The sequence below is a fragment of the Alligator sinensis genome, unplaced genomic scaffold (genome assembly GCF_000455745.1).
Source record: "Alligator sinensis unplaced genomic scaffold, ASM45574v1 scaffold169_1, whole genome shotgun sequence".
Lineage (NCBI taxonomy): Eukaryota > Metazoa > Chordata > Crocodylia > Alligatoridae > Alligator > Alligator sinensis.
This window is the reverse complement of record NW_005841924.1, coordinates 292,406-319,519: the sequence shown is the minus strand read 5'-3', so window position 1 is coordinate 319,519 and position 27,114 is coordinate 292,406. Positions and strand designations below refer to the sequence as shown.

The following is a 27,114-nucleotide window of genomic DNA, read 5'->3' as shown; positions in this document are numbered from 1 at the left end:
TGATTTGGGGCTCACTGCACCCCAGACCTTTAAAAATCGCATGTGCAGCTGGCTTGCACGTGTGGCTTCTGACAATCCATCCCCAGTGCATGGGGACCCTAGGATTAAGGAGCCTCTCCCTGATTCAAGGTCCTCATGCACCAGGGATGTTAGAAAATCATGTGTGCTACCCAGCTGGGTGGCACACATGGTTTTTACTCATTTCCACATACAGGGACCCCAGGATCAGGCTGCTGCAGCCCAATCCTGAGATCCCTATGCACTGGGATGAGTAAAAATTGTATGTGCCACCTAGCTGGGGTTTTGACAATTGGTTGATTGTCAGTTGGCATCAGTTCCAGACCTTCGTTTGGTCCCCAATGGCTGATTGTGAACACCACGTAAGACACAATTGGGATCTAATTCCTGATCCCAAAATTGTGTGTCCTGTCATGCATGTGTGGTGTGGCAGGAGGCATGATTGTTGGGATTGTGGATCAGATACCGGCACGCCTTTAAGTAAATGTCTGAGAGTGTACTGACTTTGGCCATTTGGGTTTAGCTACAGAGAGAGAAGTGCGGAAGTTTGTTTATTTCAGCCCTGCAATAAAGCACGTTGCTGTCACTTATTATTATCACCTCTCCATCACCATTATTAAAAATCTTCCATTTTGAATATTTTTGTATTCGCAGTAGGAAAGCAAGAGATATTTGAACTACACGTATTATTTCTACTGTATTTAATGATGGAAAATGCAGGACTGAGAGCGCATTATTCCATATTTTATCATAAAGTTAGATATTTGAAAAACCTATTGGATATTTCAGATCATAATGAAGTTTATATTTTATTCAGTGTTGAAAGTCTGAAGGCTTTTGTCGCCCTACTTGGAGACAAATCCATAGCCTAATACATATCACTGTCAGAGGATTTCTTCTGATACTCTTCCAGAATGTTGTTTACTTTCACCTCATTCCTCATCATTGTAGCCCCGTGTTCCTTACTAAAAAATGTGATGGACCTGGTATTTACAGCCTTCTAATCTTTGCTTTTTCATTCTCTCTCAAATTTCAGACCCTCATGTTTTGGGTTTCAGTTTTGACATTGTTCTTTAATTTACCTTAATTTATCTCTCTGGCTCGTTAACTTGACCTGTCTCGAATACAGCATGCCAGTTGTGGTCTTGTCCGACCCATAGAGAGACACACTAATATTGAAACAGTGCTGTGCATGAAACCCCAAGCAATACTAGCTCTCCCCCCAACCCCAAGCATATCATTTTGTAAGCTTGTCCCTGATTTGCTACCTATGTGATCCTCAGATTTCTCTCAGCATTACTGCCTTCCCTCCCATTTACCTCCAGTTGTTTTGCCAAATGGAGCAGTGTGCAGTTTTTCACAATGTTTTTATCTTTCCTTCTAGCCCTACCTCTCAAGCACCAGAAGCTTGTCCCCAATGTCTGGACTTTTTGGTTCCATCTGGGCACCTCAGAGTGATGTCTATGAAAACTGCTGCCCACTCAGTGCCACCACCCAACACTCAACCCATGTTGAGAACCAGGCAGTTATGTGTAAGCAGGAATATTATCCGAGATTTAACCCATTCCGTGCCTATATGAACTTGGACATATGGACTACAGCAGCCAATCGGAATGCAAATTTTCCACTTTCTAGGGACTCGGGTTACTGTGGAAATGTGTGAAAGGAATTTGACTTAAAATGTGAGTAAAGTTGCTTGCAATTTTGATTACTAGAGTAAGCTGGTTGTTGGAATAGATTACAATGTTGGTGGATATTTTGGCACTTTTATATGGAAAATAAATTTTTTTTTTACAGAAATCTGGGTAGTTGGTGTTTTTTAAGAAGCAATAAATATTGAATACAAAACACTTTGGTAATGTCATGCAGAGGTTATACATTTATAACACAGCATTGTCAAAAAATAGAAGAGGTTCTCATAATGACACACACCCACATTACACATGATTTACACTTGGGGCCTATTTCCAGCAATGGTGTCAATGTGTAAGTATAAAATTGAACTTATCAATATTGCATTCATATCCGATGGTAGAACAGCTCACTGCCTGCTTGCACTTAGAAGTCTCATATTTGTTGTCCAAGTGTAGCTGGTATAGGCACAATTATTTGTGGGTGCAGATTTGAACCCACAAATTTGGAAGGTTGGCTGTGGCCTGGGTCTATATCTGGCCTCACATCCAAACTTGTTATTTGACAGTAACATATATGTGTATGGTGTGGGAGTTCACTTGAGAAACTTTCCTTCTTGTTTCTCCTGATATTGCAAGTTTATTTTTTAACCTTCATGTTGCATTGGCATTTTGGGTACACTTAATTCTAATGCCCTTTGTTTACTAGTGCTAGCATTTGCATTCAGACACACCTTGCATTGAGAGATGAGTTTACAACTTTCTGTAAAACTGAACAGCAGCTCGTTGGCTTTTGTTACGAATAGTAAATCTTTGCCAAGGAAAATGTTATGGAGAAAGTGTCTGGTTACAAAATAAATTGCTGAGTCTATCCTCAGTGCAAACTGTCTTAGCAGATCATCTCTTTAGAGCCTTGTTCTCAGACATGGAGAATTTGTAGTTGCCCCTTCCCCCCCAATGCCTGTTGAAATGTCACAGAGTGAGCAGGACTTCTTTAGCTTGTGTTAAACGACACCATCACTGGGTCTACTTAGCAGCACTTTCGTTTTCAAATGTTCGTCCCGAAAGGTGATGGGAGATGGTTGGCTTGCAAACAGTAAGTCACGGCTAACGTAAGCAAGTTGATTATTTTTGTTAGTTAACAATTTTCCTTTTGTTCTTTTAGCTAAGGCTGGCCAGAAACAAGAATTTCACACAGAAAAAGAATTTGAAACTTTCAAAGTTGTTTTCCCTCTAAAATGAGCATTAGAGAGAAACTTGCCCTGGACATTCATTAGCCAGATGGTTAGGAAACCTTCTGGGATTATGGGTCACCCAGGTTCCAAACTCTGCTTAGCCTATTACGGGAGCATAAACCTTAGTCTCCCAAATCTCAGACACAAATCCTACCAGCACCACACAGAGAGCATCTGTTTCGCAGTCTGTCACTGGTTTTGAGCAGAAATTCCACCCAAGACCCAAGAAACTTTCCTGGCAAAAGTTTAATCAAACTCAGATACACTTCCACACATATCTTCAGTTTTGACAAATCAGCCTTTTCTGATGAAAAACGTTCCACTGAAGAATTCCTTACCCAATCAACTTTTAGCATTTATTTTAATTAAGTAGGGAGAGAAGATGTTTGTTGGGAATTTCCAAAGTGACGTTCACTGGCTTAAACACCTCCACTGAAAGCAGTGTTAAACTGGGAGCAAAGTTGAATCAACACCAAACACTTTTGAAAAATCATACTATTTGTATTTTGATGCTTTTATTAGACTGTCAGCTGGCATTTAGACTCTGCTAATCTTTACATTTTTTTCTCTCACTCTTATATTGACCAGAAATTCTGTCCTGGACCTAGCAATCTGGGCTCACAGTAGAGGTGATATTTTTATTAGACCAACAAGATTTTTGCAAAAAAAATTCTTTAATTGCAAGCTTAGTAATTTTTTTCAAAAATCTTATTGGTCTAATAAAAGGTATCACCTCTACCATGAGCCCAGATTGCTTTTTCTTCTAGACCAATACAGCTACAACCTGGATGCCTATTCTGGACCTGAGAACTTCCTGAAAAAGTCCATTAAAACTGTTTCTATTTTGACACGCATAAAATGTAAAAAAAATGCCCACCCAATTCTATTGCTAATACATGTAGTTGCTGTACTGCTAATATACATACGTAGTTATTACAGTCAAGTTCCATCTTGAACTCAAGATGGCATTGCTTGAGTCTAAATGTTATTTTGTTTAGCCTCGTCTATAGCTGCGATGCCACAGTAAAGCCAGACTATATTGTAGGTTTTTAGTTAGCGCCAGATAATTTATTATTTCCAAAGGGAAGTGTGTAAGCCAAGTGTGTTGGCAGGTCTTTATATGCTGTGGCTGTGGGCCAGATTCTCCCTTCAGATGCATCCAATGACTTTAGCCAGAGCTTCATGTGTTCGGAGAGTACAACTCAGCCTAAAAGGAACATGGCTTCCATTGGTTTCTGCCCTTTGATTCTTTTTCACTTCGTGGAAGGAGTATAAAAATCTGGGTGAAGAAGGGGTTTCTAATCCACATCTCTTTGAAACATAGTGTCCAAAGAACATTTCCCTTTATACTGTATGACTAATGAGCAAATATAATATAGATTACTGATGCTTGCATACATTTCCTTCTCCTTGATAAGTTAATTAGACCAGTCAGCTGACCTCTCTGGCCAACCAGAGAATGCTCAACAGAAAGCAAAGCACCTCTGGAAGTCCCCTGTACAGTGTCTCGAACTCTTGTGACTTTAGTGCAAGTCTTGCGGGATTTCCTAATTTGCTTAAACTCCAACTCCTGGAGTCAACTCCTGGAGTCATACGAACACTTCTGCTATCATTATTAAAAAAATACAGTTCTTTCTTTCCTGGTTGTGTTGGGGTGGGGGAAGCGTGAAAATATGACCTTGCATGTGCCTTGAAGACTCACCAACTGGAAGGCAAATAGTAAGCAACAAAAATATTTCATTAAAAAAAAAAATTTCATGAATGTCTTAAAAATATGATTGGGAAAGTTCTGCTCTTGATTTTTTTTTTTGAACACGTGGGGCTGGCAGTACTGCCGTTGGTTGGATTGGGAGAGAAACCTGTGGGCAGGAGCTCCACCCTGGGGTCAGCATCTTCTCAGGAATGATCCAGGCTTTGCAGAGGCTTTGTTGGCAGTTCTTATATGCTGTGGGCCAAATTCTCCTTTCAGGTGAGCATTGGCTGATCTAGGCTTTGTGGAGTCAGGGTCTTTCTAGCAATGACCTCCACAAAGCGTGGATCAGCCAATTCTTACCCCTACACTAAGCTGTTGGCATTTTTTATTTTGTTGAATGGGCATTTACTTGTCCTATCTCCTAGCCCTCTCTCTTTGCATATTCTTCTTTTTCTTATTTAATCTATTTCACTTTTTTTCTTTTTAGTTTTGTCTTTTTTTACCATACCCCATTCTGCAGGTCTTCTCTCACTCACTTTTGCTTCATTTATGTTCAAAAAATAAAACAGCTGGAACAAGATGTTGCTCACCATGAGCTGTCCACTGTTTTCTTTTTAAGTCTCTCTGCGCTCCTTCCAGTGGGCATACTTTGTTTGGTTTGAGGGCAGGGGGTGTTAGGTAGTCAGTTCAGGGCAGAGATTGCACCATTCTATACTCCTGTTACTGTAATATCATGGTACCATTAGTGAATTGAGACACTAAGGAAAAGAAAGGGTAGCTCAAAACATCACATGTATCCTGTATTTCAGTAGATACTATGACTGTAGCAAGGGAGGAAACCGGCTGCATATATCTGTCCTGTTAAATGATCTATGTGCTTCATCAGCTTCATGGGTATCTACTTGCCTCTCATAACTCCTTCCCATCAGACAGGATAATATCACTTTTGTTGACCCCATGCCAATCCTTAATATTGACCTTAACTGAAACAGAAATAGTATATAGCCACAAGGAATCCTTAGCCAAGGATGAATTTCACTCAAATGCTCAGGAAATGGAATATTTCTCTACTAGGTACCAAGTTCTACACCTGAGGGGAAGTATTTGTATGAAACCAGAAAATTTCCCCATCTCAGGTAGGTAAGGGATTATGAAACCATAGGAATACTGGGTTATTGTTGTGTTACTATAAAGCAGTATTACAGTTACAAAGCAGAATTGTGACAGTTTGGGAGATTTTATGCTTCCCTTTTTGTCTAGACATTGAGCTACCACAGCAGCGACATTCATGCTGAAGTAGACTTGCCCTTCTTTCTCCCTGATTTATGAAGTGTGTTTCCTTTTAAAGTCTCCCCCACTATCTTGATTGACAAAAATGTCCCTTTTGCTGAAGTTAATTTTGGGGGGTAAAACTTTCTCCTCTGAGACAAGTCTTGGCTCCCTCCTTTCAAAAAAACCAAAAACCCCAAGAAAAACGGAATATCCTAACATCTTTTGATTTCACAGGTGTTTCAGTGTGACCATTCCTTCTATTTTTTTGCATTGCAATCACTCTTCAGTTTGGTTTGATTGTGAACAGATTTGCTAAAAAGTGTTAAGGGTTTATGTTTCAATTATACTGCATAGTAGCTTAGGTGCCTTCCTGGAATTCTCTGCAAGGCTGAGCTGTTGGTTGCAGATTGCCAGTTTCACCATCAGAGGTAAAGCTGGCAAGGACTTGGTATTGAAATGATAGGCCCTCTTTACACAGAAACTGGTGCTGGTTTAGTTTAACGAGTGCAAACCCCTGTGTGGGTTTGAAAATGGTCTGTTTTAGGCTAGCACAAACCTGTTCCTAATTGGCTTACACTAACTTGCAAAAAGCCACTTTTAAGCCAGAATTAAAATGTCCACACAGGGGTTTGCGCTGCTCTACTTTAATAGGTCTTAATTTACACCTTGAGTTAATCAGATTCAGTGATCCGTATAGACAAATCCTTACTCAAATGATCTTCCTCCATTTTACACCACCATTTTGATGCATGGTGGCCCCTCTCCAGGTTTTTGAGAAGATATTGTTCTGTCTCTCTTGGTTTCATCCATGTTTTCTGGACTGAGAGAGGAACCCGTGGACGGGATCATTAACCTGGGAGCAGGGACACCTCAGCTTGCAGCTGCGATTTCACTGGTAGACAGTGCTGTAGCTGAGGGGAAGCAGTGGTATGTCTTGACACATCTCAGCTATTTATTACAGTTAACTAGTTGTGTAAACTTGGTTTCTCAAACAGGGTAGTGCCAATAACTGGATTTTTTTTTCTTCTTTTTACTGAAATGATATCTGAAGGGAAGTATTTGGTTTCTTGCTTCTCTGTGAGCACAGATGTACCGGAAGTTTGCTCATGAACTCATTTGACTTCCAGATATCACTAGTACAGAGCAGTAGATGTTCGCCAAGTGTCCTGTAGGCTTCTTATTTTTTGTTTCCCCGCTTTCTCCTTTCATTAAAAATACATTGCTCTTCCCTGAATGTAACAGTTCAGGTGCAGCTGATAAAACATTTCATGGTTAACATTATACACAAACCTGTTACGATTTCTGGCTATAGCTTGCTGAAAGTAATTGTTTCACTTAATTTGGTTTATCCTTGTTAAAGTGAAGGTGGGTTTTTTTTCTGTGCAGTGTAGGAAATTCTAAAGAATAAAAACAGATGTTGAAACTTACAAGGAAAACTTTCAGGAATTAAGTAAAAGCATAATATAAAGAAAATGCTTACATCCTTCAAACCAGTCTTTGATTTGTAAGTGATGACACAGTCGTTTAGACTATTTTTTCTTTTCAGTTTTGCTCAAATAACAAATGAAGTTTTCACAACGTTCTTCCTACCAGCCCTTTTTTATGGTGTTCTTCATTAAGTTTGGCTCATATCTGCTAATGTACATTTTGGGAAGAACAAATTGTGACAGGTGAAAAATACCTAATTGCTGTCCTGCTTCTTTTGTCATGGATAAGTTATTCCTGGTTCTATTATTTAGTTTTCCAATCAATTTATTCAGTCATTTGCCATTTAAACAACTTTGAGGTTGTAGTCAGTAAAACAGTAGGCACAGATGGCCAGTACGTGTGAGGAATGGCAAGTGGGCATTCACCAGATTACATAGCAGCCCTTCAGCATGAGTTTCCAATCCCTTACTAAACAGATGATCTGCTGTTGGCCAAAAGGCTCCTAAACCCAGTACTTCATATAAATGATGTTTGGTCTTGAAATAACTAATTGTGGTTGCCGTTTTCTGTTCCTTTCCAGCTACATCCAGAATCCTAACAATCCTTAAATCAGTATACAGCCCTTCAGAGACCCTTCAGCTAGATGGGCGAGCTGAACCTTCACTTCGTCTCACTTTCTTCTCAAGTACCTAGGCCTCTAGCCACAGAACCTACAAGCATGCTCCTTAGTCCTGAGGCTAGCCCTTACAAGATTTAAAAAGTCAGCTGAGAAAACCCTTTACTAGGAAATATCCTCTTCCTATCACCAGGACTCTTCAGAGTGGCCTTCCTCCTTACTGTTTTGAGGGCAAACCAGTCAGTATGGCCTGCCATTATTCAAGTTCTGTGTGTTCATCCTTATGGTCCGACACCCTGGTCTTTAGTTTCTCTTTCAGTTTTGCCCACCAGAGCTCCTTTCATGTCACTGTTAAGGTAAGTCTTATTATTTGGACCCTTTGGTGATTAGCAATGTGACCAGGATAAGATAAAATGCTACTATGGCCTCAGGTTCTGGGTGCATGTGATGGTGTAGCCATGATTTTTCATAGCTGGTCCAAATTTTCCTTTGACCTTACTTCTGGCCCAGGGATTCCAGATCTCAAGCATCAATTATGAACATAAAATGTAAGTGAAGAATTATTTGGAAAGCTGTAAGTAGTCTGAACAAAAAATGCCTAACCATCAGCAAGACACAGCTGAGGGGTAGCTTGGAAGCGTGAGCCAACATGCCTTTGCCATCCACAACTATTTTACAACTGACTGCAGCAGTTTAACCTTACTACCATGAGGCATGTTGCTTCTATCGTAGGCAGCCATAGGGGCTTCATGTATTGAATGGGAATGCTCTATCAGGAACTTAAGGTTTTGGCAGGTAAGTAATTCGTAGTTTTAAAATTAACATATGTGGCTGAGATTTGTGATCTTCAAGGAGAAAATGTCCTATTCACTTTAAGATGCATTGGTCTCACCAGGATTTTGAGGTTCCAATGATTATTGATAAAAATGTTTTATGCATCTTGACGGCAATGTGCTATATGTGCTAGGTATCAATGTCCTTTTTTTTCATGCTAAGTAACTGGGCCAGGGAAATGTGTGATGCAAGCAATCCTTTTCCACCGTGTATTATGAGTATTACATGGAACCTAATTCTTTTTCATACCAAAGTCCCTTTACACTGCAAAAATGGTCTGTAAACCCCTCCAGAAATGTATGTTCGTGTGTATGAATTAATGAAATGGAGCTCTGACCAGTCTTTAAGATATCCTTTACCTGCAACAAAGTCTGAAACAAAACTTTGCTTTGCTAGAAAACCAAATGAAGGGGAAAGTGGTGGAGCCTTAAATTATCTGTTTGCAGTCTTCCTTCCTCTTTCTCCTCCTATCTCCTCCCTCTTCCAGTAGTGTGTCCCTCCTCAGTATCTTATTTTATTTCCATCCTCTCAGAAGGAACATTTCTGTGGTGCCTGTTTCAGTCAATGCAGTGTTGATAGCCAGGTGCAGGAGGGCTTGTTCATTAGTGAAATCCTCAGAGATTAAGCAACATTTCTGTTAGTTCTGTAAATAGAAATAGGAAACAGGTGCCCATTTGTCTTATAAAATTAAGCAGTGCTAGCCAGCACAGTACATAGTGCTCTTGCATGTCAGATAGCTACACAGTTTTAGAGCTATCTTCATAAAGACCAAAAGAGTAACTTGGAGGCACTCACCGCAGGCAGACAGTAATGCATAGTTATGCATGACAACCCAAGTTTATCATTTCAGTACACCTATTTGATGTCAAATGTACCCAATAATGCAAGTAATAAATTGGGACTAATGTCCATTTTTTATGACTGCACCCAAAGTCCCCACAAATATACCTCGGGCATTAGGAAATCAGGAAAAATGTTCTATTAGCCTCAAATATTACACAGTGCTTGGGAGAGATCATGTCAGGGGACCTTAACAGCAAAGCTTCAACTCAAATGGGCCTGAGTGTTGTATACTCACAGGAAAGCAGGAAATGTTTCTGCATCTTAACACTGTGGGAAAAGAGGGAGAGGGGGTTCTGTGTCCTGGTCTTTGAAGAGGTTGCCTCAGTTTAGTTGGCAGCCAGGTTCCATTTTATATTTCTATTTTTTATCCTCACTGAACTTTACCCCCGTAAAAAAAAAGTGTGGTAATTAAGTTTATTCCAAAGGCAAAGGAGAATGTTCTTTACAGTGTATAGTTTATTAAACATTACCACAATCTAAACACATCAGCATAGAACATTTCTCTCCTAGTTCAAATACAGATAGTTATGACTCCTTCAAACTTCCCATAAATATTTATCATCCTCTTATAGGCACCTCACTGCTTCCACTCGCTATGTTTGCAAGAATTGTACTAACCCTTGTTGCCATGGTATTGTTCCAAGAACAAGAGTTGTTCATGAGCTGTTAATAATTCAGTTTTGTCCACTGTGATCCTTAAATCCTTGTCAGAGTCACTGCTCTTCCCAGGACATTGAATCCCAGTGTGCAAAATGCAGCTTATGTTCCTTGTTCTTAGATTTATTGCACTTGGCTGTATTAAAATGCATTTTTTCAAAGGAGGAAGTGTATGACAGAGTTTGAAAACTTCTGGATTTAGTAACATTACTTTATCTTGCCCTGCCTACTAAGATGACCGAAAAGGAAACATATACATCTTTGCTATCCAGAAAAGATAAGTGAGGAATAATGGATTTCAAGTGACTTGTCAAAACTTATATGGAAAAGCTGTGAGAAAGTTTAGAGAATTTTGCTTTTAGTGAGTAGACCCCACACTGTCCACTGAATTAATGGTTCCCAAAATTTTGGACAAATAATTCATTGTCAACCCTCAGCATTTCTTGCAGACCACCATATATGCTTATCATCCAACTTTTAATTGGAAAATGGAAGGAGGCAGCATGATTCACAGACCCTGGCTCAGGAATCACTGCAGTGTCTCATTGTGCTCTTGGCTTAATTAAACTGTAAAGAAAAAAAAGCACTAATGCTTACCCACATTAACAATGTGGTTCATGGGCTTCAGATAACACAGAACAGATTTACTGGAAAGCCTTGAAAATAGGGGCTAGATGCACAAATAGACTTGGGCTCCTAACTGCTATTTCAGGAACGCACATCATAAATATACAGACTCAAACCCCTATTCAAGCCCCTGTAGGGCTTAGTACAGCCAGTCAAAAAGCTGGAGGCTGAATTGATGCAATCTTTGCAGGTTAATTTAAGCTCTGTAGATTGAAGTGATAGCCAAGTAAACAGACGTTTACTTTTGATTCTGGAAATGCAGCCGCATGCCTGCAGTGGCCCAGGCCAAAAGCTGGGAGCACTAGAACATGCCTCCCTGCTCAGCTGGAGTAGCCAGCTTGAGCCAAGGCTAGCCTGCCCTCCCTGCAAGGGGCGGGGGGCGGCTCTGCAGGAGTGGTGCGAAGCATCCTGGGATGCTGGGAGACTAAGTTGGCTTGAATCTGGAGGGAATCTGGGATAGAAGTTGAATAAACTTATTGAACCTAAATCAGTTAAGTCTGATACTGCATCCATCCAGGTTTATCTTAAACCAGTTTCGGCCTTTTTGAAAGTGGTTTATGTGCACTGAACTTCTGTTGTGTCACAGATTTGAACTGGTTTCCAATAACTTATACTGGTTTATGTGTAATTTTCTGTCCCTAGCTAGGTGTCTAAAATTGTCTCTCCTTGTTGAAGTTACTGTGTGCTAGGCGAACGGTGCACTCAAACAGACTGTTCTTCTCTGTGCAGCCTATCTCCAAAAGCCAGAAGGCTTCTCAGAAGGAGAAGCAGCATGGCTATGTCAGTATGGTGCTACAGGCAGGAAAATTAGTATGGAGATGAGCTAACTGGCTTTGTCATTCAGCTGTTTTGAATTAGCCTGGTTGAAGCACCATGTAGAGGCAGCCTTTTAGGAGTAGCACAGCATGCTTAAGGATGTCACTGCCTGTCATGGTAAATTTACTGTGTGTGTGGCATAAGTTTCCAATGTTAAGGTTCTGTAGGTGTCTATCATTTCTAATTCTGGGGGTACCCAGAAATGCCGACCTCAAGCAGCTGAGTATGTATCGGTTTGAGTTCCCCTGAGATTGACAAAAGAAGCACTCCTCAGCCAGTATGTGTTGTCAGATAATGCCCAAGCAATCAGCTCTGCAATCAGCTCCTTCTCCTTAGCAATTTCAGTCATTTTGGCATGGCACCAGGATGTGGGAATCTTCAGCTTTCCAAGAGTGTCCCAAAGGGAAAAAGGAGGAAACCTTGAAGTTCTGGCTCTGGCTTTCTAGACTAATATTGTCTGAAAAGAAAAAATTAACTAATTCTTTTGAAACATGGGCCAAAGTAGGTATTTTATCTTTATCAGGGCCAACCCTACCCTGTAACTGTACAAGATCAGACCCAAGAGGAGGTACAAGCTCCCTGAGTTAGTCCATTCCATGGAGATTCACACAGTTGCCCCAGGACGAGGGTTGGCTCCTGCCATATGGTTCATTTTGTCCTGTTCCTTTCCTTGCCACAGAAGAGGGAACACAGCAATGGAGTTTGTGACTAAGCTGTCTGAGGGGGGAGGGGTTCTTCCAGTAGAGCAATGAGAGCTCTGCATCCTCCCTTAGGGCTGCTCTAGTCTTCTTCCCTTGCACGATCTGCTGCTCTTCTATTTCCTGCCCCATTTGCCACTGTGCTGCCTGTCCCCTCTCTGAGCTGCCCTATGGCATGTGCAGAGGCTTCCTTTGTCACTTGTGGCACCCATGCAGCAGGTTGGCCACCCCTGCCCCAGAGCATGATGTTGATTACCTAGGCCGGGTTCTGAGTTAAGGATTTTAATGTTTTATAAGGTCTATACGAGCCTTATCAAGCAAAGCAAATACACTGGAAAGTAAGCATATTGTTGAGCCTGGGTGCAAAATACAGGGTTGCTATAGCCATTTGCCATTTACAGGGGATCTTTTATGCACAATGTGTTATAGCTGACAATAAATATCAAACTTGCTGTAAAATTCCCTAAACTGAATTCTAAAATTGGAATGAAAATGCAATTAAGAAAAGCAAGTAGTAAACCACAAGCCTATCATCTCCTCATGAGTTACAGGCATTAATGCAATGTCTTCATTCAATATGCTGCTTCCAACTGTTTAAGCAATAAGGTGTGTCAGTGACTGGAAGTCATGCAATCTGAGCTGCAGTACTGCACAAATAACTTGGGTAGGACAATGAAGGTATCATTGTAAGTTATGAGACAATCCCTTGATCAATAGCTCTGACTCCTGGCTTTGTTGACAGATGGGATTTATTGCTTAAAGAGCCCCATGGGAGTTTTACTTGTTTAAAGACTGTAAGATTTGGCTTAACTGAGACAGTACTTCTCAAAAGGAGCAACAAAGAATCATTTGGAAATGTCTCACTCTCTCTGTGTTTCCTGGTCTCAGTGATTTGTGATGTTCCCAGTAGCCAAAATGAACTGAATCTATGGGACATGCCAAACTTAAAACGAAACTAAAATAAACTAAAAGTTCAGCTACTTGGGGAGAAACAGCCTGTCCTTTACCTTTGAAAATTTTAGTCATGGGAAGTAGTAACTTCAGAAGTAGGTTATTTCTCACTACTTTCCCAGTGACATAGTTGCAAAGAAAGTGGGCATGCTCTTGTGCCTGCGGACATCTCTGTATATGAACAGCACAAGAAATCTGAAACTGACTGGACAGGCTCTGTAGTGGGAGACTAAATATGCAATGGTGTACTAACTTTGGCATGATGTGCATGTATTGTGCTGCAGTCTGTACTGTTGCCTGCTTTGTGTCGGTTCCTGAGAGGAGCAGAAGACACAGAACACAAGTGGGAATAGAGGCTATGCAGGATTTGTGAATCTACATAGTAAGAATACCCAAGCATTCAAATGATTGGAAGATAAAATGCACTGGTAGTAAGGGTAAATAAAATCTCATAAAAATCTAAACATGCAAAACATGCCATGTAATTCCTAGCAAGAAGATCACAAATCTTGTAATCCTAAAGAACTTTATTAAGAATCCCCTGGGTACAGAGCTGGTATGCTGGTTCCACCAAGCAATGAATAATAGGTGTTCAGTTTGAAGGTTAACCAGGACTCGAGCCACAAAGTGGAGTTAGGATCGTTGTTACAATGTCTAATTCTTAGAGTACCAGTGAACCCTACAGTCCTCAGTTAGTTGTTTAAGATCCCTATAAAATTCACCATGAGAGTCAGGTGCCTAAAAAGGGGGTTCACAATGGCCAGCATAGCTGAATAAGTAGCTAAGGTAGTAAATAGGAAATGTTGAAATTAAGGGTATGTCTCACTTCCAGCTCTCTCTGAGATATAGGTGTCTTTTCCCAACAAACCCTTTCTTGCAGTACTCAAGCAAGGGTAGTGTAGATACTTCCCTTTCAATCAGTAGCTCAGTGGTTAGAGTATTCATACAGGATATGGGAGATCCATGTTCCATTTTCTTACTTTGACTGAGAGAATTTGCACCCATACATCCTGCCTCCCAGAGACCCCTAGCCTAAGATTCAAGGGTGGGAAGTGGATTCACTCAATTCCTCCCATCAAAGCTGTTCTACTGTGCATGGAATAATTACATCAAGTCAGAGAAAGTGAATGAGTGAACACAAGCCTGTAGCCTCATAGGCCACACACCTGAAAGGGGGGAGACATGGGTTCTCTACTCCCTGCTCCAATGATTATTTAAAGTACTTAAACATCCATTGGCACAGGAGTGGAAACAAGATCTGCCCCATCACAGCTGTGTGGCCTACCTACTAGGCCAGAGAATAATGGGATGAAGGGACGCTCAGTAGTCATCAGGCCAGAGAAAGTGAGTGAGCTCTCCCCACCCTAAAATAGCGTATAATCTCATGGTTAGGGTCCTCTTTTGGGAAATGTGAGTGCATATCCCATCAGGTAGTGGAGGGAACTAAACCTAAGTCTTTCACATCCTCCTATAGCTGAGATATTAGATAGAAGGGGTTTGACAGTCCTACTGGCTGTGTCGTCTTGTACAGGGCGTGGTCCAGTAGATGTCCTCTACCATGTCAGGTTCTGCAGGTGAAATAGGTGAAGGAGCATCTAGGTAATGGATCCTCATGGGGTACTTTCAAGTCTTAGGTGCCTGTGTGCAATCAAATCAACCCCACTTTTTCCTCCAGAAGAGAGAGAAAATACTAGGATTGTGCAAAGCTTCAGTCACTGATTTGATTCAGCAGAGGTTCAGCCTGATTCGGTGGCCAAATCTCTGAAACAGAATCTAATCATGAAACCCTTTAATCTCTCTGAATTGAATCGGAACCCTCCAAATTGATTCAGAGAAATTCGGAAAGCTTTGACGATTCGGCCATAGACAGAGCTTTAAATGTTTTTAAAGGTAGCAGGGGGCTTGTGAATGCTGAGAGGTGGGGTGGATGAAGCATCCCACAGGAGCGTGGTGCCCAGCGCACTTGGCAGCAGATCCGGAAGTAGACCAGAAACACTTCTGGGTCCTCTGGGGAGCATGCGGGGGGGGCACCTCCAGCTTCATGACTGGTGCCTCCTGGGTCTGGGGGAGCACCCGGGTTCCCCTATGGCTGATTGCTGAGCCGAGGGGGTTGGGGGGGGCCCCAAGTACTTCTGGTCCACTTCCGGGTTTGCCATCAAGCATGAGGGTGCCCCCCCGCGCTCCTGTGGGGCCTTCCATCTGCCCCAGTATCACAGTGTTCACAAGCCACACCTGGTACCTCGAAGTATATAGAAAAAACATTTAAAGCTGTGTCGGTGGCCGAATCACTGATTCTCTGACTCAGCATCGAATCTTCAGATTCAGATTTGGCCAAATTGAATCAGGGACAGTGATCCGAATCAATGAATCAAATCACTGTCCCTGATTCAGGCCGAATCTGAATCGAATATGGCGCATTTCGCACACCCCTAGAAAATACCTCACAAGACAGGTTTGCTGCCAAGTTCAGATTCTCCAAATGCATCGGATTTCCAAGTCTGTAAAACAGACCCATGCCTTTTTTGATGGTTTGGCTAAAGAAAGAAAAGTCTCTTGACTTCCGCTGCACCCCTGTGGGTGATCAAAAATTCTTTTGGGGATCATTGACTTGACTCATTGGTTTGATTGCTAGTTTTACCCTCCTACTCTTTTGCTCCCTCAGTGACAGGACCCCCCACCCCCATCACCCTGGTGGGTTGACCCATTTTTTCTGGAACATCTCCATTATGGGGACAAAACCCTCCTTGTAGGTTTTACTGATTGCCCAAGGACAGGGTTGGGAAGGCTTGGAGGTTTGCTATATCACTGTATCAGGGGCCCAGCTGAGCCCCATACTTACTGGGATGGCAGCCACTGACACATTCCGCGGTCAGCAGATCCCTGGCCGGACTTGTGGGGAAACAGCAAGCCTGCACTCCCAAGCCAAGCCCCACAGCACTTCTGGACAGGCAGCTGGTGCACAACAGGCATTTCCTGAACCCTGCACCCAGATCTGGGTGGGGATCAGAATCCCAGTCCCATGTGGGCTCGGGCTGCAGCCCCAAGGCAGCCGGCACACAGAGCACTGCCTGGGGCCTGGAGGCAGCAGCTGCAGGGGATAATGAACACCTCAGGAGCCCCTAACATCTGCTGGCAGCAGTAGGGCATGTGGGGGCACAGGAGGCCAGATTGGCTCACACCGACTCAGATACCCTTACAAATGCTTGCACTGATGCCAGGAGAGGTGGAATGTATAGTCAGATGAGGGCTCTCATCACTTCCCCCCATGGAGGCAGGAGCCCAGGACTTTGCACATCTGAATTCTCCAGACTGATGCCAGACAACCATGCTGCCGGGAGGAGCGAGGTACCTCTAGGGGCTAAGCCAGGGTTCATGATGTTCCTGGGCCCACATTACTCCATGGGTTTGCCTAGGACAGGCAAGCCTGCACATAAAGACTAAGCCTGTACAGGGCTGTGCCTGCCAGACTGAGATTGCCTGACAGAAGGTGACTAAAACACCCGTAGGGCCAGAGAAAGTCCTAGGGCATGATCATTTGAGTTATTAAGTTTATTTGCTTCTTTACACGGGTGATCCCAGAACTTGCAGCAAACTTCAACAATCACAGCCAAAATCTGCAGACTTCAGACAACTCGGCTGCTTTCTTCTGTGTCTGAGCTACAGGGCGATTGCTTAGGCTGGCTGAACGTGTACCCATCAACTGCACCCCTGAGTGGAAAGGGGTAGGGTATAAGGGAGGAGGAGCCCCACAGAAAACCTCGACATCAACCCATGCTAACCTGAGCATATTCTCTCCAAGCATGTATTACCTCCTTATATCTCTTTTTAAATACATCCAGTTGTGGCAGGTGAGATTTGAAAGCAAGAGAGTGAGACACCCGCTGAACATGCAGCATGCAGGCCCCATCCCTGTGCAGCCACTCGGCCCTGATCCCTTCTACAATAACGGACAGTGGGAAGGCTTAAATTGAGGCAGGAATGAGAATGAAATATGTAGTTAAATGTGGTTAGCACACTAGTGGCAGAAAAGCCGTTTTACCAGAGGCATAGCAAAGTAAGTCTGCACCCGGAGCAGCCACTGATGCATGGGGTGGTGCCAGCTTCTGCTGTGCTGATTGCAGCAGCACAGCCTGCTGCCACTGCAGCTTTTGTGCCTCCCCTCCCACCTGTCAATGGTGGTAATGGGCTCAGTTAACTGGGGTACTGCCTCAATTGCCTCTCCTACCCTGCTCTGGGTTATGCTACTAGATTTTAGTGTTTCTCCCAGATTTCCCACATAGATATTGAAGAGAAGTTGGGCTAATGTGGGTCCCTTTGGGTGCCTGTACATGAGCTTGGAGGCTGCTCCAGTGTGCTGTAATTACATGATTAATTGAGTCTGCTGGAGCATGGTAATTACCATGCTTCAGCCAGCCCCTGCTTCTCATGTATCAATGTCCCCATACTTCAAAATGGTACAGCGCTTTAACTAAAGCTTGTTAAAGCGCCCCAGCCACCATTTTGAAGTGTGGTGATGCTGATACATGAGATGCTCTGGGCACTTTAATTAGAGCGGCTCTCAGAACTGCTGTCATTAAGCACCTTTCCTCTACCCCAGAGCACATGTAAAAATGCCCTTTGAGAGCATGCTACTGAGGGCCTCTGGAGCAGTTATTCAGTTACTCATTGCTACATACTGGGCCACATATTCCTGCTATGTTATGTCAGCATTCCAGTAACTTGCTATGGGTCCACTGTAGCATGAACTGAACTGCTGTAGCTGATGCTAACATAGAGTGTAATAATAGTGAAATATAACCATGTTAGTCTTGTTCTGTAAGCAGCTTGAAAAATGCATTTTGTATCCTTCTGCTCGACCTGCATAGCCTTTATGTATGAGTATGTGTAAAAGGGTGAATGATGAGAGAATGGCATAGAGACCAGAGAAGATTAACTTTATGTAAGCAACAAGGCACAAAACGTAAGTTACTAGCCAGTAAGGAACTAACAAACGGCTGAAGAATCCCTTTGAAGCTCGAGGACACAAAGGAGATAACAGAAGAAGAAATTTTGCCAGACTGGCAACAAGAACACTCCAAGGCTAAGGTAAGCTGAAGACACAAGAAGAACAGCCACAAAAACAGAAGCTGGGTATGAAAAAACCCTAAAGCACTGAAACAAAGGATGCCAATCCCTATAAAAGAACACTTTGAAAATGCCAAGTCGGGTGAGTCTCTTTCTCTACTGCTGTTTCATTGGAGCACAGATGCATCTGTTCACCCTGCTCCAGCTGTTATCTTCAAATCTGCTATCTTCAAATCATCATCTCATCTACTCAATAAGCCCGGGTTGGCCACCCTGGCTGATACTGAGCAACTATTGCTGGTAACTAAATCTAGTGTGTGTGGATGAAATGGTTGTTTTGTGTATGTGTATGCCTGTGTGTAATAATATGTATGATGGTTTGTGTGTGTTTGTATAAATGGTGTGTCTGAACCTTTATGTCTAACTCACGTAATCAATAAACGCGGCACCTTGCCTTATCCCCCTTTATAAAGTCTCACTCGTAATTTGAGCAATTGGCAATTTGTGTAACACCACTTTTTCAGAGACTGCAGAGAGACTGCTGGGAAATAGTAACAGGAATATATGAATATTTCACATCTGTCCATGATTTTAGGAAGTTGCTTAGAGAAATCCCTGTGTTTTGTACCCTGGTCTGTCCTATTTGCAAGATATCAAGGAAGTTGGCTGATGTTGCAGCTTGGTAGTTGAGACTTTTTCCATTCTTTTGCCCAGCTCTTCCCCTGTTTTTTCACTAGGTCTAAGCAATCAATGAATGTAGGTTAAATAAATTGATCAGTCATCCCTGCGGAGTGCCCTGATCTCAGCTCAAAGGAAGCTACAGTTACTAAACCATGAAAACAGTGCATCAAGACCCCTTCAGAAACAGTGTTCAGTTAAATTGGTTGGTGTTTTGCATTATTACTTGCAGACAGCTAGAAAACGCTTCTATTGCACTCTTGCAAAAACATGGTTGTGCCTTTGCCCATGCTATGCAGCCAGTTGCTGCAATACCCCTTCTGTGCAGCTGACTCGAGTCCAGTGCTGTCACCGTCTGTGCGGCAATGTGGAATGTTGGCTATGAGCTGTTTCAGTTTCCTGTTGTGAATTGGTTACAAGTTGATGGTTTATCTGCATGCATTTGCCATGCTACACTTGAAAAGAAGTAGCAAGTTCAGCTGCAGATTTTAATTTTAGGAAATCTTACTTGATCCCTTTAACGCATCAAAACCTTAAACTATGTCAGAAACAAACAGATTTCACCCTACATCAAATCTAAAATAGGGAGAAAATGAAGCTGGACTCGTTTTTGATTGCAGTCCTTTAGTTCCTGTTTTTCACAGGTTAACTGTTCTTTGGGACTTCAACTGAAAAGTTTCACTCCTGGGAAATACGCATTTTTTCTGTTTTGAATTACACTGAGAGGCAATACTGAAGAATTAAGTGCTTTCCTATCCCAAATGATTAATGGCAGTACATGAAACTCCCATACACTCTTCTGTGTAAAGTCAACTGCTGCACTTATTTCTAAACAAATGCTTTTAAAACGTAGGAGGGAAAGAAACCTGATTCTTGGTACAGATGGAGAAAATAGCCAATTGCTGAGTGTATTGCTCAATGTACTGCTGTTTACTAGGTTTTGTCTTGTTCCCGGACAGAAGGGGCAGAACCAGGAAGTTCAGGAAGAGAAGTAAGTGAAACTTGCTCCTCTGTTTTTCAAATCACAGTCTTTCATTCCAAAGACTGCGGAAAGTTTAGCTGATCACAAACTAGTCCTGAGTCGGGGAGGGCAAGAAAATGTGAAACAGAAATAAATTGAAAATAGATAATTTTGTTTCTGTTGAGACTGAGCCTATGGCTGAGCAGGTCAGATTAAAATGTAGGCAAGATAAGACGCATGCTGAGGACCCAGCTCCATGAGTCAGGAAATGATGCCAGGCTTTCTGTCTTCAGTTAAAATAATATTTTGTTCCTGTCTCTAATGATTTGTGAGGAAAAGTTGCGGAGCCTGGCAGAAGAGACAAGTGCAACGGTCTGCCCCACCTGGCATGCCTCTCCAAGCCTGTGCATGCAAGCTGTCAAGCAGATCCATTCCAGCCTCTAGGGTAAGTACTGAGCCATGGGGCTCCATTGTCTACACCAGTTTCTTCACGGGAATGGGGGACTTTCCTGCTCCAGTTTGTCTAGGAGGTGAAAAGAGTTCTATCATTTCTATTATTTCTCTCTATGCAAAGAGAAGGCTACTGCAGCCATCGCTCAACAGCTCATTTTCACTCTTTCACTCCTTTCCTTGCTCTCCAGAGTAAAAGAAGAAGGTGAGTGGTGAAGTGGGAGCAATCATGAATGTGGAGTCTAAAAAAAAAGGAGGAGGAAAGTAGAAAAGTAAAAGAAGGGTTTCCTGAGCAGAACTCCCCCCGCTACCTAATGGGGTGTTGAATGAGACTGTGAAGCACTCAGATACTGTGGGGATGGGAACTGTTGAAGTAACTAAGTTAGACTGAGGAGAGGGAAGTTGGGTGTTTGCTAACTTGGTGTCTAAGGTGCTTTGCAAGAGGTCTGATTTATGCTGTTCCTGATTCCACCTGGCTGCACACAACCTTTACAGTGTCCTGCCTAGCCTCTGTTGGGGTAGTTCACCCTTTAAGGACACGCTTCCCAGTACCGTAGCATCCCTTCCAAGTCAAAAGTTAGTGACAACACAGCAAAAGCTAATGTGGATCTAATGTTTATAAATATCCTAATTGCTCCTCTGGCTAGATCAGTGTTCGGTCAGTCTTTGAGGTGCCCTCTGCTATCATTTGGAGGTGCCATGTACCCCTAGAGCAGCAGCACTGCTGCTGTTAGGGGAAGGCAAGTCAACTTCTGGTTGAGCCCCGCATCCTGCAGCTCTGTAGCTCAGATTATTCCGACTTGCTTGTCTGAGAGATTCTCCGGTGATACATCTGAGGTTTGGGGAAAGCGTCCTCTATAGTATGTGCTTATCTGGGCTGAGAACCTCCGGTGACTGTGGAACAACCTCAAGTGATATCACTCCTGTTGGTAACTATCATTTTCTATCATAATGATGCTCAGGGTCATTTTCATTAAGTGGTAGCAGCTCCCCAGCATTCGTATATTTGTATGCCCTTTGTGTCGGTAGCTCCCCAGTAACTCTGACAGTAGTCTCTGGCAATGTGAGCGTGCTTCTTTTCACGTTTCTGCTGAGCAAAATGTCAACAAGTGATAACACAGTGCTCTTGTAACTTAGTAGTGCTAATTACCAGGGATCCTGGTTTTCTATTCCCCACAGAAAAAATGTGGATTTTCCCTCTTTAAAGTGTTGCCCTGTGGGGTCAGGTCAACTCTCAGGATCTCAATATTGCACTGTTAGACAGGAGGGTGTGACACAATTGCGCATATAGAAACACACTAATCAATTAGGTGCATACACACACACACACACACACTACTAGCTCAGGCACATACACATCCAAACCAGCCTAGGCACATGCATACCTATCACCAATTCAAGCACATACACGCTACACACTAAAAATTAGACAAAAATCAATTGTCAATACCCGCACACTCAGTACACATACACAGATCACTAATTCGTATATCATGCACATGAGATTACATATATATATATATATATATATGTGTGTGTGTGTGTGTATGCGCGCGCACACACTCACCAGTTCTCACACGTACAACCCACCTACACATAGGTAAGTTCCTAACTTGGATGGTACAGTATGTATGTATGTGCTTACTTGGGGGAAGGTTCAGGTGAGAGAGAATTAAAGTGTAGGGAGTGAAAGTTGCCAGAACCGGGATTAAAACCGGTGGACTAGAGAGAAGCTGGCTGAGGAAGTGAGGCTTGGGTTTATTTAAGGTAGACTGGGGCTGGAAACTGAGACAGACAGCTGAGATATTGGGGGAGGGGGGGCAGATAAGTGGTGGCAAGGAGGAGACAGCCAGGAAAGAAACTGAGGCAGAAACCTGGTTGCTCAGGGGAAAAGGAAAAGGCAGTGGGGATAAGACAGTGGCAAAGAAACAGGGGGTTTGGAGGCAGAGAGGAGCTCAGGAGAGGTGTTGGAGGTTGTGGTGAGCCAGAAGCAGGAGAGGGAGAAATGAGACAGAAGTTAGAGGGGCGAGGAGCAGAGATTGCAGCAGGGCCAAACCATAGTAAAGCAGAACCCAACTTCGGGGTCCAAATAACAGTTTTATTAAACAGGCAACACACTACACAGCCCCATAAAGTTATTGGTACTCACTCACTCACTGGAAAGATCCCTAGCTGCCTAGACTTAAGCTTCTGAGCATGCCCAACTCTCTGCATTAGTCTGAGTAGCTATGTGTCTAACTCCTGTCTAAGCTCCATTTCAATCCGGATATGAGACTGAGTGGTGCAAAATGTTCACCTAAGTTTGTGGAAGGACCCAATCTGTTAGGCATGTTTGGAGCACATCTAACACATACCGGCAGCACTATTTTAACTGTATGTTTTTAAATAAAAAAAAATTCTCTCTGTTTTCTCAAGGCACAGGCTACCTTTAGACTATCTTTCTTTTGGCTGATGCAGTAAAGCTCAGCTTAACATTTCTCCATTGTTATCCATGTTTCTAGAGAATTTCAGTTCTCGTAAAGCCATCCTGGCTTGGCTCTGGTCGGTGGTCTTCTATCTCATATAGACACCTTTGTTGGTGGCAGTGGGAACTCTTCCTGCTGCCTCTCCCACAGAGTTCTCTGCTGAGATGGGTAGAAAATTATCCCCTCTTCTTGCTAACTGATGTGAAATCAGGGAAGAGAGAGAAAAGAGGTTCCAGTCTGCACTAAGAAGGCTTATAGAACAGAAGATTACCTAAATGGGGGAGGTGGCACCTTGGTTCAATGAGCAAAGTTTGTTAGGTGGTACACATAAGGGTCCAGGTTGCTTAACCCTAGCCTTGCAGTTATGTGGCTCTAGAGTATTTGCTGCATAAAAGCAAATTTGGGTAGTTGGAGGGTGTTGAGGCACTTCAACACTGTACCACTGACAGTTTCTCCGGAAGACAGAATTCCAGTGGGGGGGAACAAAAGCAGTGGCCAATGCTGTATAATTGACAATATGCGAGTAGTGGAAAGAAGCATAAGGACTCTCTCCAATTCCACACAGAGGTTGTGTCTGCGTGAGACACCACATTGCTGTAGCGATGAGCTACTGCAATGTAGCTCATTGCTACAGCGATATAGCATCAGTGGGCACGAACCGTGATGCCAATGCTACTGTGCACTAGCTCATTGCTACTGTGCAATACGGTTGGAAATGACTTGTGCGCAGCCAGGACTGTGCAGTAATGGCACAGTAACAACTGCCATCGGGCATGCTGCAGATGAGCCCAGAAGCAGTGAAGATCCTATCTTAGTACCCAAAAAGAGGAGGAGGTACTGCAGGTTGGTGTCTTGACCTGAAAAGCACGTGTCCAAGTGAGTATATGTGGCCGAAAAGGGAAACAAGGTTAGCCAGTTTTGAGGGCTGGATGTTTTACGTGATGTAGCATTACAGACAAGCTGTAAATAGCATGCACTTGATTGCATGTTCTCTGCACAGGAATACTAGATAAAGGAGAGTATTATGATTGCTCAGGTGGCTGGCAGCTCTCTCTCTTCTTGTACTCCAGCCACAGCACCTTTATAAGGGAAAAACTTTTGTACTTAATTATTAAAAACATACATACATCTGTAAGATATTTTAGTTCCTTATTGTAATGAATGCAGTGCAACATCCACTTCTGAAATGCTGCCAGAAAAGAAGTAGTTTAATATAGAAGGGGAGACAAGCTATATGCTGAAATGAAGAAACTCTGTAATTGAAAATGCAAATAGGAACAAAGAGAAGGCAGGGATTGTCTGCAAAAACATGGATAGAAATAGGTGTTGAAAGCAATTGATGGAGAACACTTGGCAGCCCTCATTCCTTTACTGTTGCCAACCAAAAGTGTTAACCAGTTAAAATCCTGTGGCCTTAAAACCATGAGATTTGAAACAAAAAATATTCCTATTTTAATTTGCCCTCTGTTTTTGAGCATGGTGGGGTGGTTCAATTATTCTCCACAATGATGAGGGGTAGCAATGTCCTCTGAGTTGAAATGAAAGCTGGGAATCTCTTGTGCTTAAACGATTCCAGGAATTGGGCTTTAATGAACACACTGAGCATCACTGCTCTGGAGACAAAATAAGAATTGCCATTTCTGTTCACACTGTGTAGCACTTACCTGACCAGTCCCTGTGGCTTCAGTGGGAAAACTGACATAAGCAAGCTGTGTAGCACTTACTCATGTGTGGCCAGCTAAGGCTTACAGGGAGCAAGAAGGAAGAAAAGAGCTAGGGGAGGCCAATGTGTGATGTTGAAAACAAACAAACCACCCCCCTCACAGGCTTATATCAAGGAAGGTTGAATCAAAGAAAGAGAAGATTCAAAGCAAGAGAACTTTGAACATAATATTTCTATACATCTCTCTCTCCTATCTTATATCTTACAATTCTATATTTCTGCTGGCTTCCTGTTGAAGAAGTTGCTACACATCAGTAAACTGATGTAAATGCCTGAAAAACCTGTGGTTTCAAAAGTGCTCTAATTCTAAGAACTAGTAACATGCTGCTGTATGAAAATGTACCTCCCTTTTTGAGCTTCACAAAAGGGGAAGACACAGAACAGAAGTCTGATAGAAATACATTATTACCATTTCAAAAATATATACTCAAGCTTGTTTTATATTAATTCATAGATTCATAAATTGTGAGGCTGGAAGGGACCGCAGAAGATCATTGCGTCCAGGCCCCCTGCACCAAGCAGGAAAGACAACTGGGGTCAGGTCCAAGCAAGGTGACTGTCCAGTTTCCTTTTGAAGATTTCCAGGGTAGGCAATTGCACCACCTCTGGAGGGAGCTTATTCTACAGTCTGGACACCCTAACAGTGAAGAAGTTTTTCCTAATGTTGAGCCTGAAATAGTCTTCTAGGAGTTTGTGACCATTACTCCTGGTTTTCCGTAAGGGTGCTCTGATAAACAGTTGTTCACTGAGCCCTTGCTGTACGTCCCCAATTTAGCGGTAAGCTGCTACCTAGTCCCCTCTCAGTCTTCTCTTTTTCAGGCTGAAGAGTCCCAGGTCCCTCAGCCTTTCCTTGTATGGCTTGCCATGCAAGTCTCTGATCATACAGGTGGCCCTTCTCTGGCCCTTCTCAAGCTTTTACATGTCCTTGTTGAAGTGCGGTGCCCGTTAGGGCCTATAGTTTCAAAAGAAGCCATGTGGGCTAAGTACAGACAGTCAAAAAGTCCAAGGCTGAATTGATTCAGTCTTTGCAGGTTAGTCTAAGCTGCGTAGATTGAACTGATAAGCAAGCGAACAGATGTTCACTTCTGATTCTGGAAATGTAGCCATATACCTGCAGTGGCCCAGGCCAGAAGCTGGGAGGTGCTAGAACACTCAGCTGAAGCAGCACTCCCTACTCAGCTGGAGCAGACAGCTGGGCCAAGGCTAGCCCACCCACCCGGTGAGGGGGTTTTGTAGGGGAGGTGCAAAGTAGCCTGGGATGTTGGGGGGACTGTGAGTTAACTTGAATCTGGAGGGGGTCTGGGACAGAAGTTCAATAAACCAATTTAACCTAAAATCAGTTAAGTCTAATACTACGTCCATCCAGGTTTATCTTAAACTGGTTTCAGGCATTTTGAAAGTGGTTTATGTGCACTGAACTTCTGTTGCGTTACAAATTTGGATTGGTTTCATGAGTCCTCAGACCTTTCACTATCCTAGTTGATTAGGTTATGGACCTAGAAAGAAATGGCAAGAAACTGCTTGTATCAACAGATAATTTCCATTTCTGGGTAGATAAAAAATAAAGTGTCCATTCTGATTCTTAGATCTATCAGCAACTTTTCTAAATTGAATTGACTTGCTTGTGGGACCCCATTAGGCATAAAGGGATTTGTTTAGGGTGACTTCATTCTTACATTTCTAAGAGAACCCATATGACAATTGTGGACAATAGCTCTTAATCTCTGAAGGTACTTACATGATAACAAGACTTCATATTATACATTTTTCACCTTCTTCCATATGAAGTTGATGGAAGAATTAATGAGGAAACATGAGCTGAGATGCATACCAGTTGTTGATAATACTTCACTCTGCCTTTTCATCAGCTTTGATTCAACCAGAGAGACGGAACAAATTAATTCAATGGTCTCATGAATTTGAGGCTTGAATTAGGGCTTCCTGGTTGCAACTTAGTTTCATAGTTTGTAGGGTCAGAAGGGACCTTGACAGATCATCAAGTCTGACCCTCTGCCATGGCAGGAAAGAGCACTGGGGTCAAATGACCCCAGCAAGGTGTTCATCTAGCCTTCTCTTAAAGACCCCCTCGTCCAAGTCACTGATGAAAATGTTGAACAGTGTGGGTCCAAGGACCGAGCCCTGGGGAACCCCACTGCCCACATCCCTCCAGGTCGAAAATGACCTGTCCACCACCACTCTCTGGGTGCGGCCCTACAGCCAGTTAGCGACCCATTTGACTGTGTAGGTGTTGACGCCACCGTCCCCTAGTTTTTTAATGAGAATGGGGTGAGAGACAGTGTCAAAGGCCTTCCTGAAGTCAGAAAGACTACGTCCACTGCTACCCCTGCGTCTAAGGATTTTGTGACATGGTCATAGAAGGCCACCAGGTTGGTCTGACAGGACCTGCCTCTAATAAGCCCATGTTGGTTGCCCCTAAGCATAACACCCCTCCCC

The 27,114-nt window shown here is 42.9% G+C and overlaps 2 protein-coding genes across 2 annotated transcripts in view; both read left to right on the top strand.

The window, feature by feature from the left end:
- TMEM131L (transmembrane 131 like) overlaps positions 1-27,114 on the top strand; it is a 153,067-nt gene that overhangs the window by 118,729 nt on the left and 7,224 nt on the right. Inside the window, exon 34 of the mRNA XM_025198521.1 lies at positions 1,403-1,700. Within this exon, the coding sequence (XP_025054306.1) occupies positions 1,403-1,681 (279 nt within the window). The 3' untranslated portion in view covers positions 1,682-1,700. The remainder of the gene's footprint in view (positions 1-1,402; positions 1,701-27,114) is intronic.
- Positions 20,031-27,114, top strand: part of LOC102368346 (toll-like receptor 2 type-2) — a 20,567-nt gene continuing 13,483 nt past the window's right edge. Inside the window, exon 1 of the mRNA XM_006019141.3 lies at positions 20,031-20,467. The gene's annotated coding sequence lies outside the window, so the exon portion shown is untranslated. The remainder of the gene's footprint in view (positions 20,468-27,114) is intronic.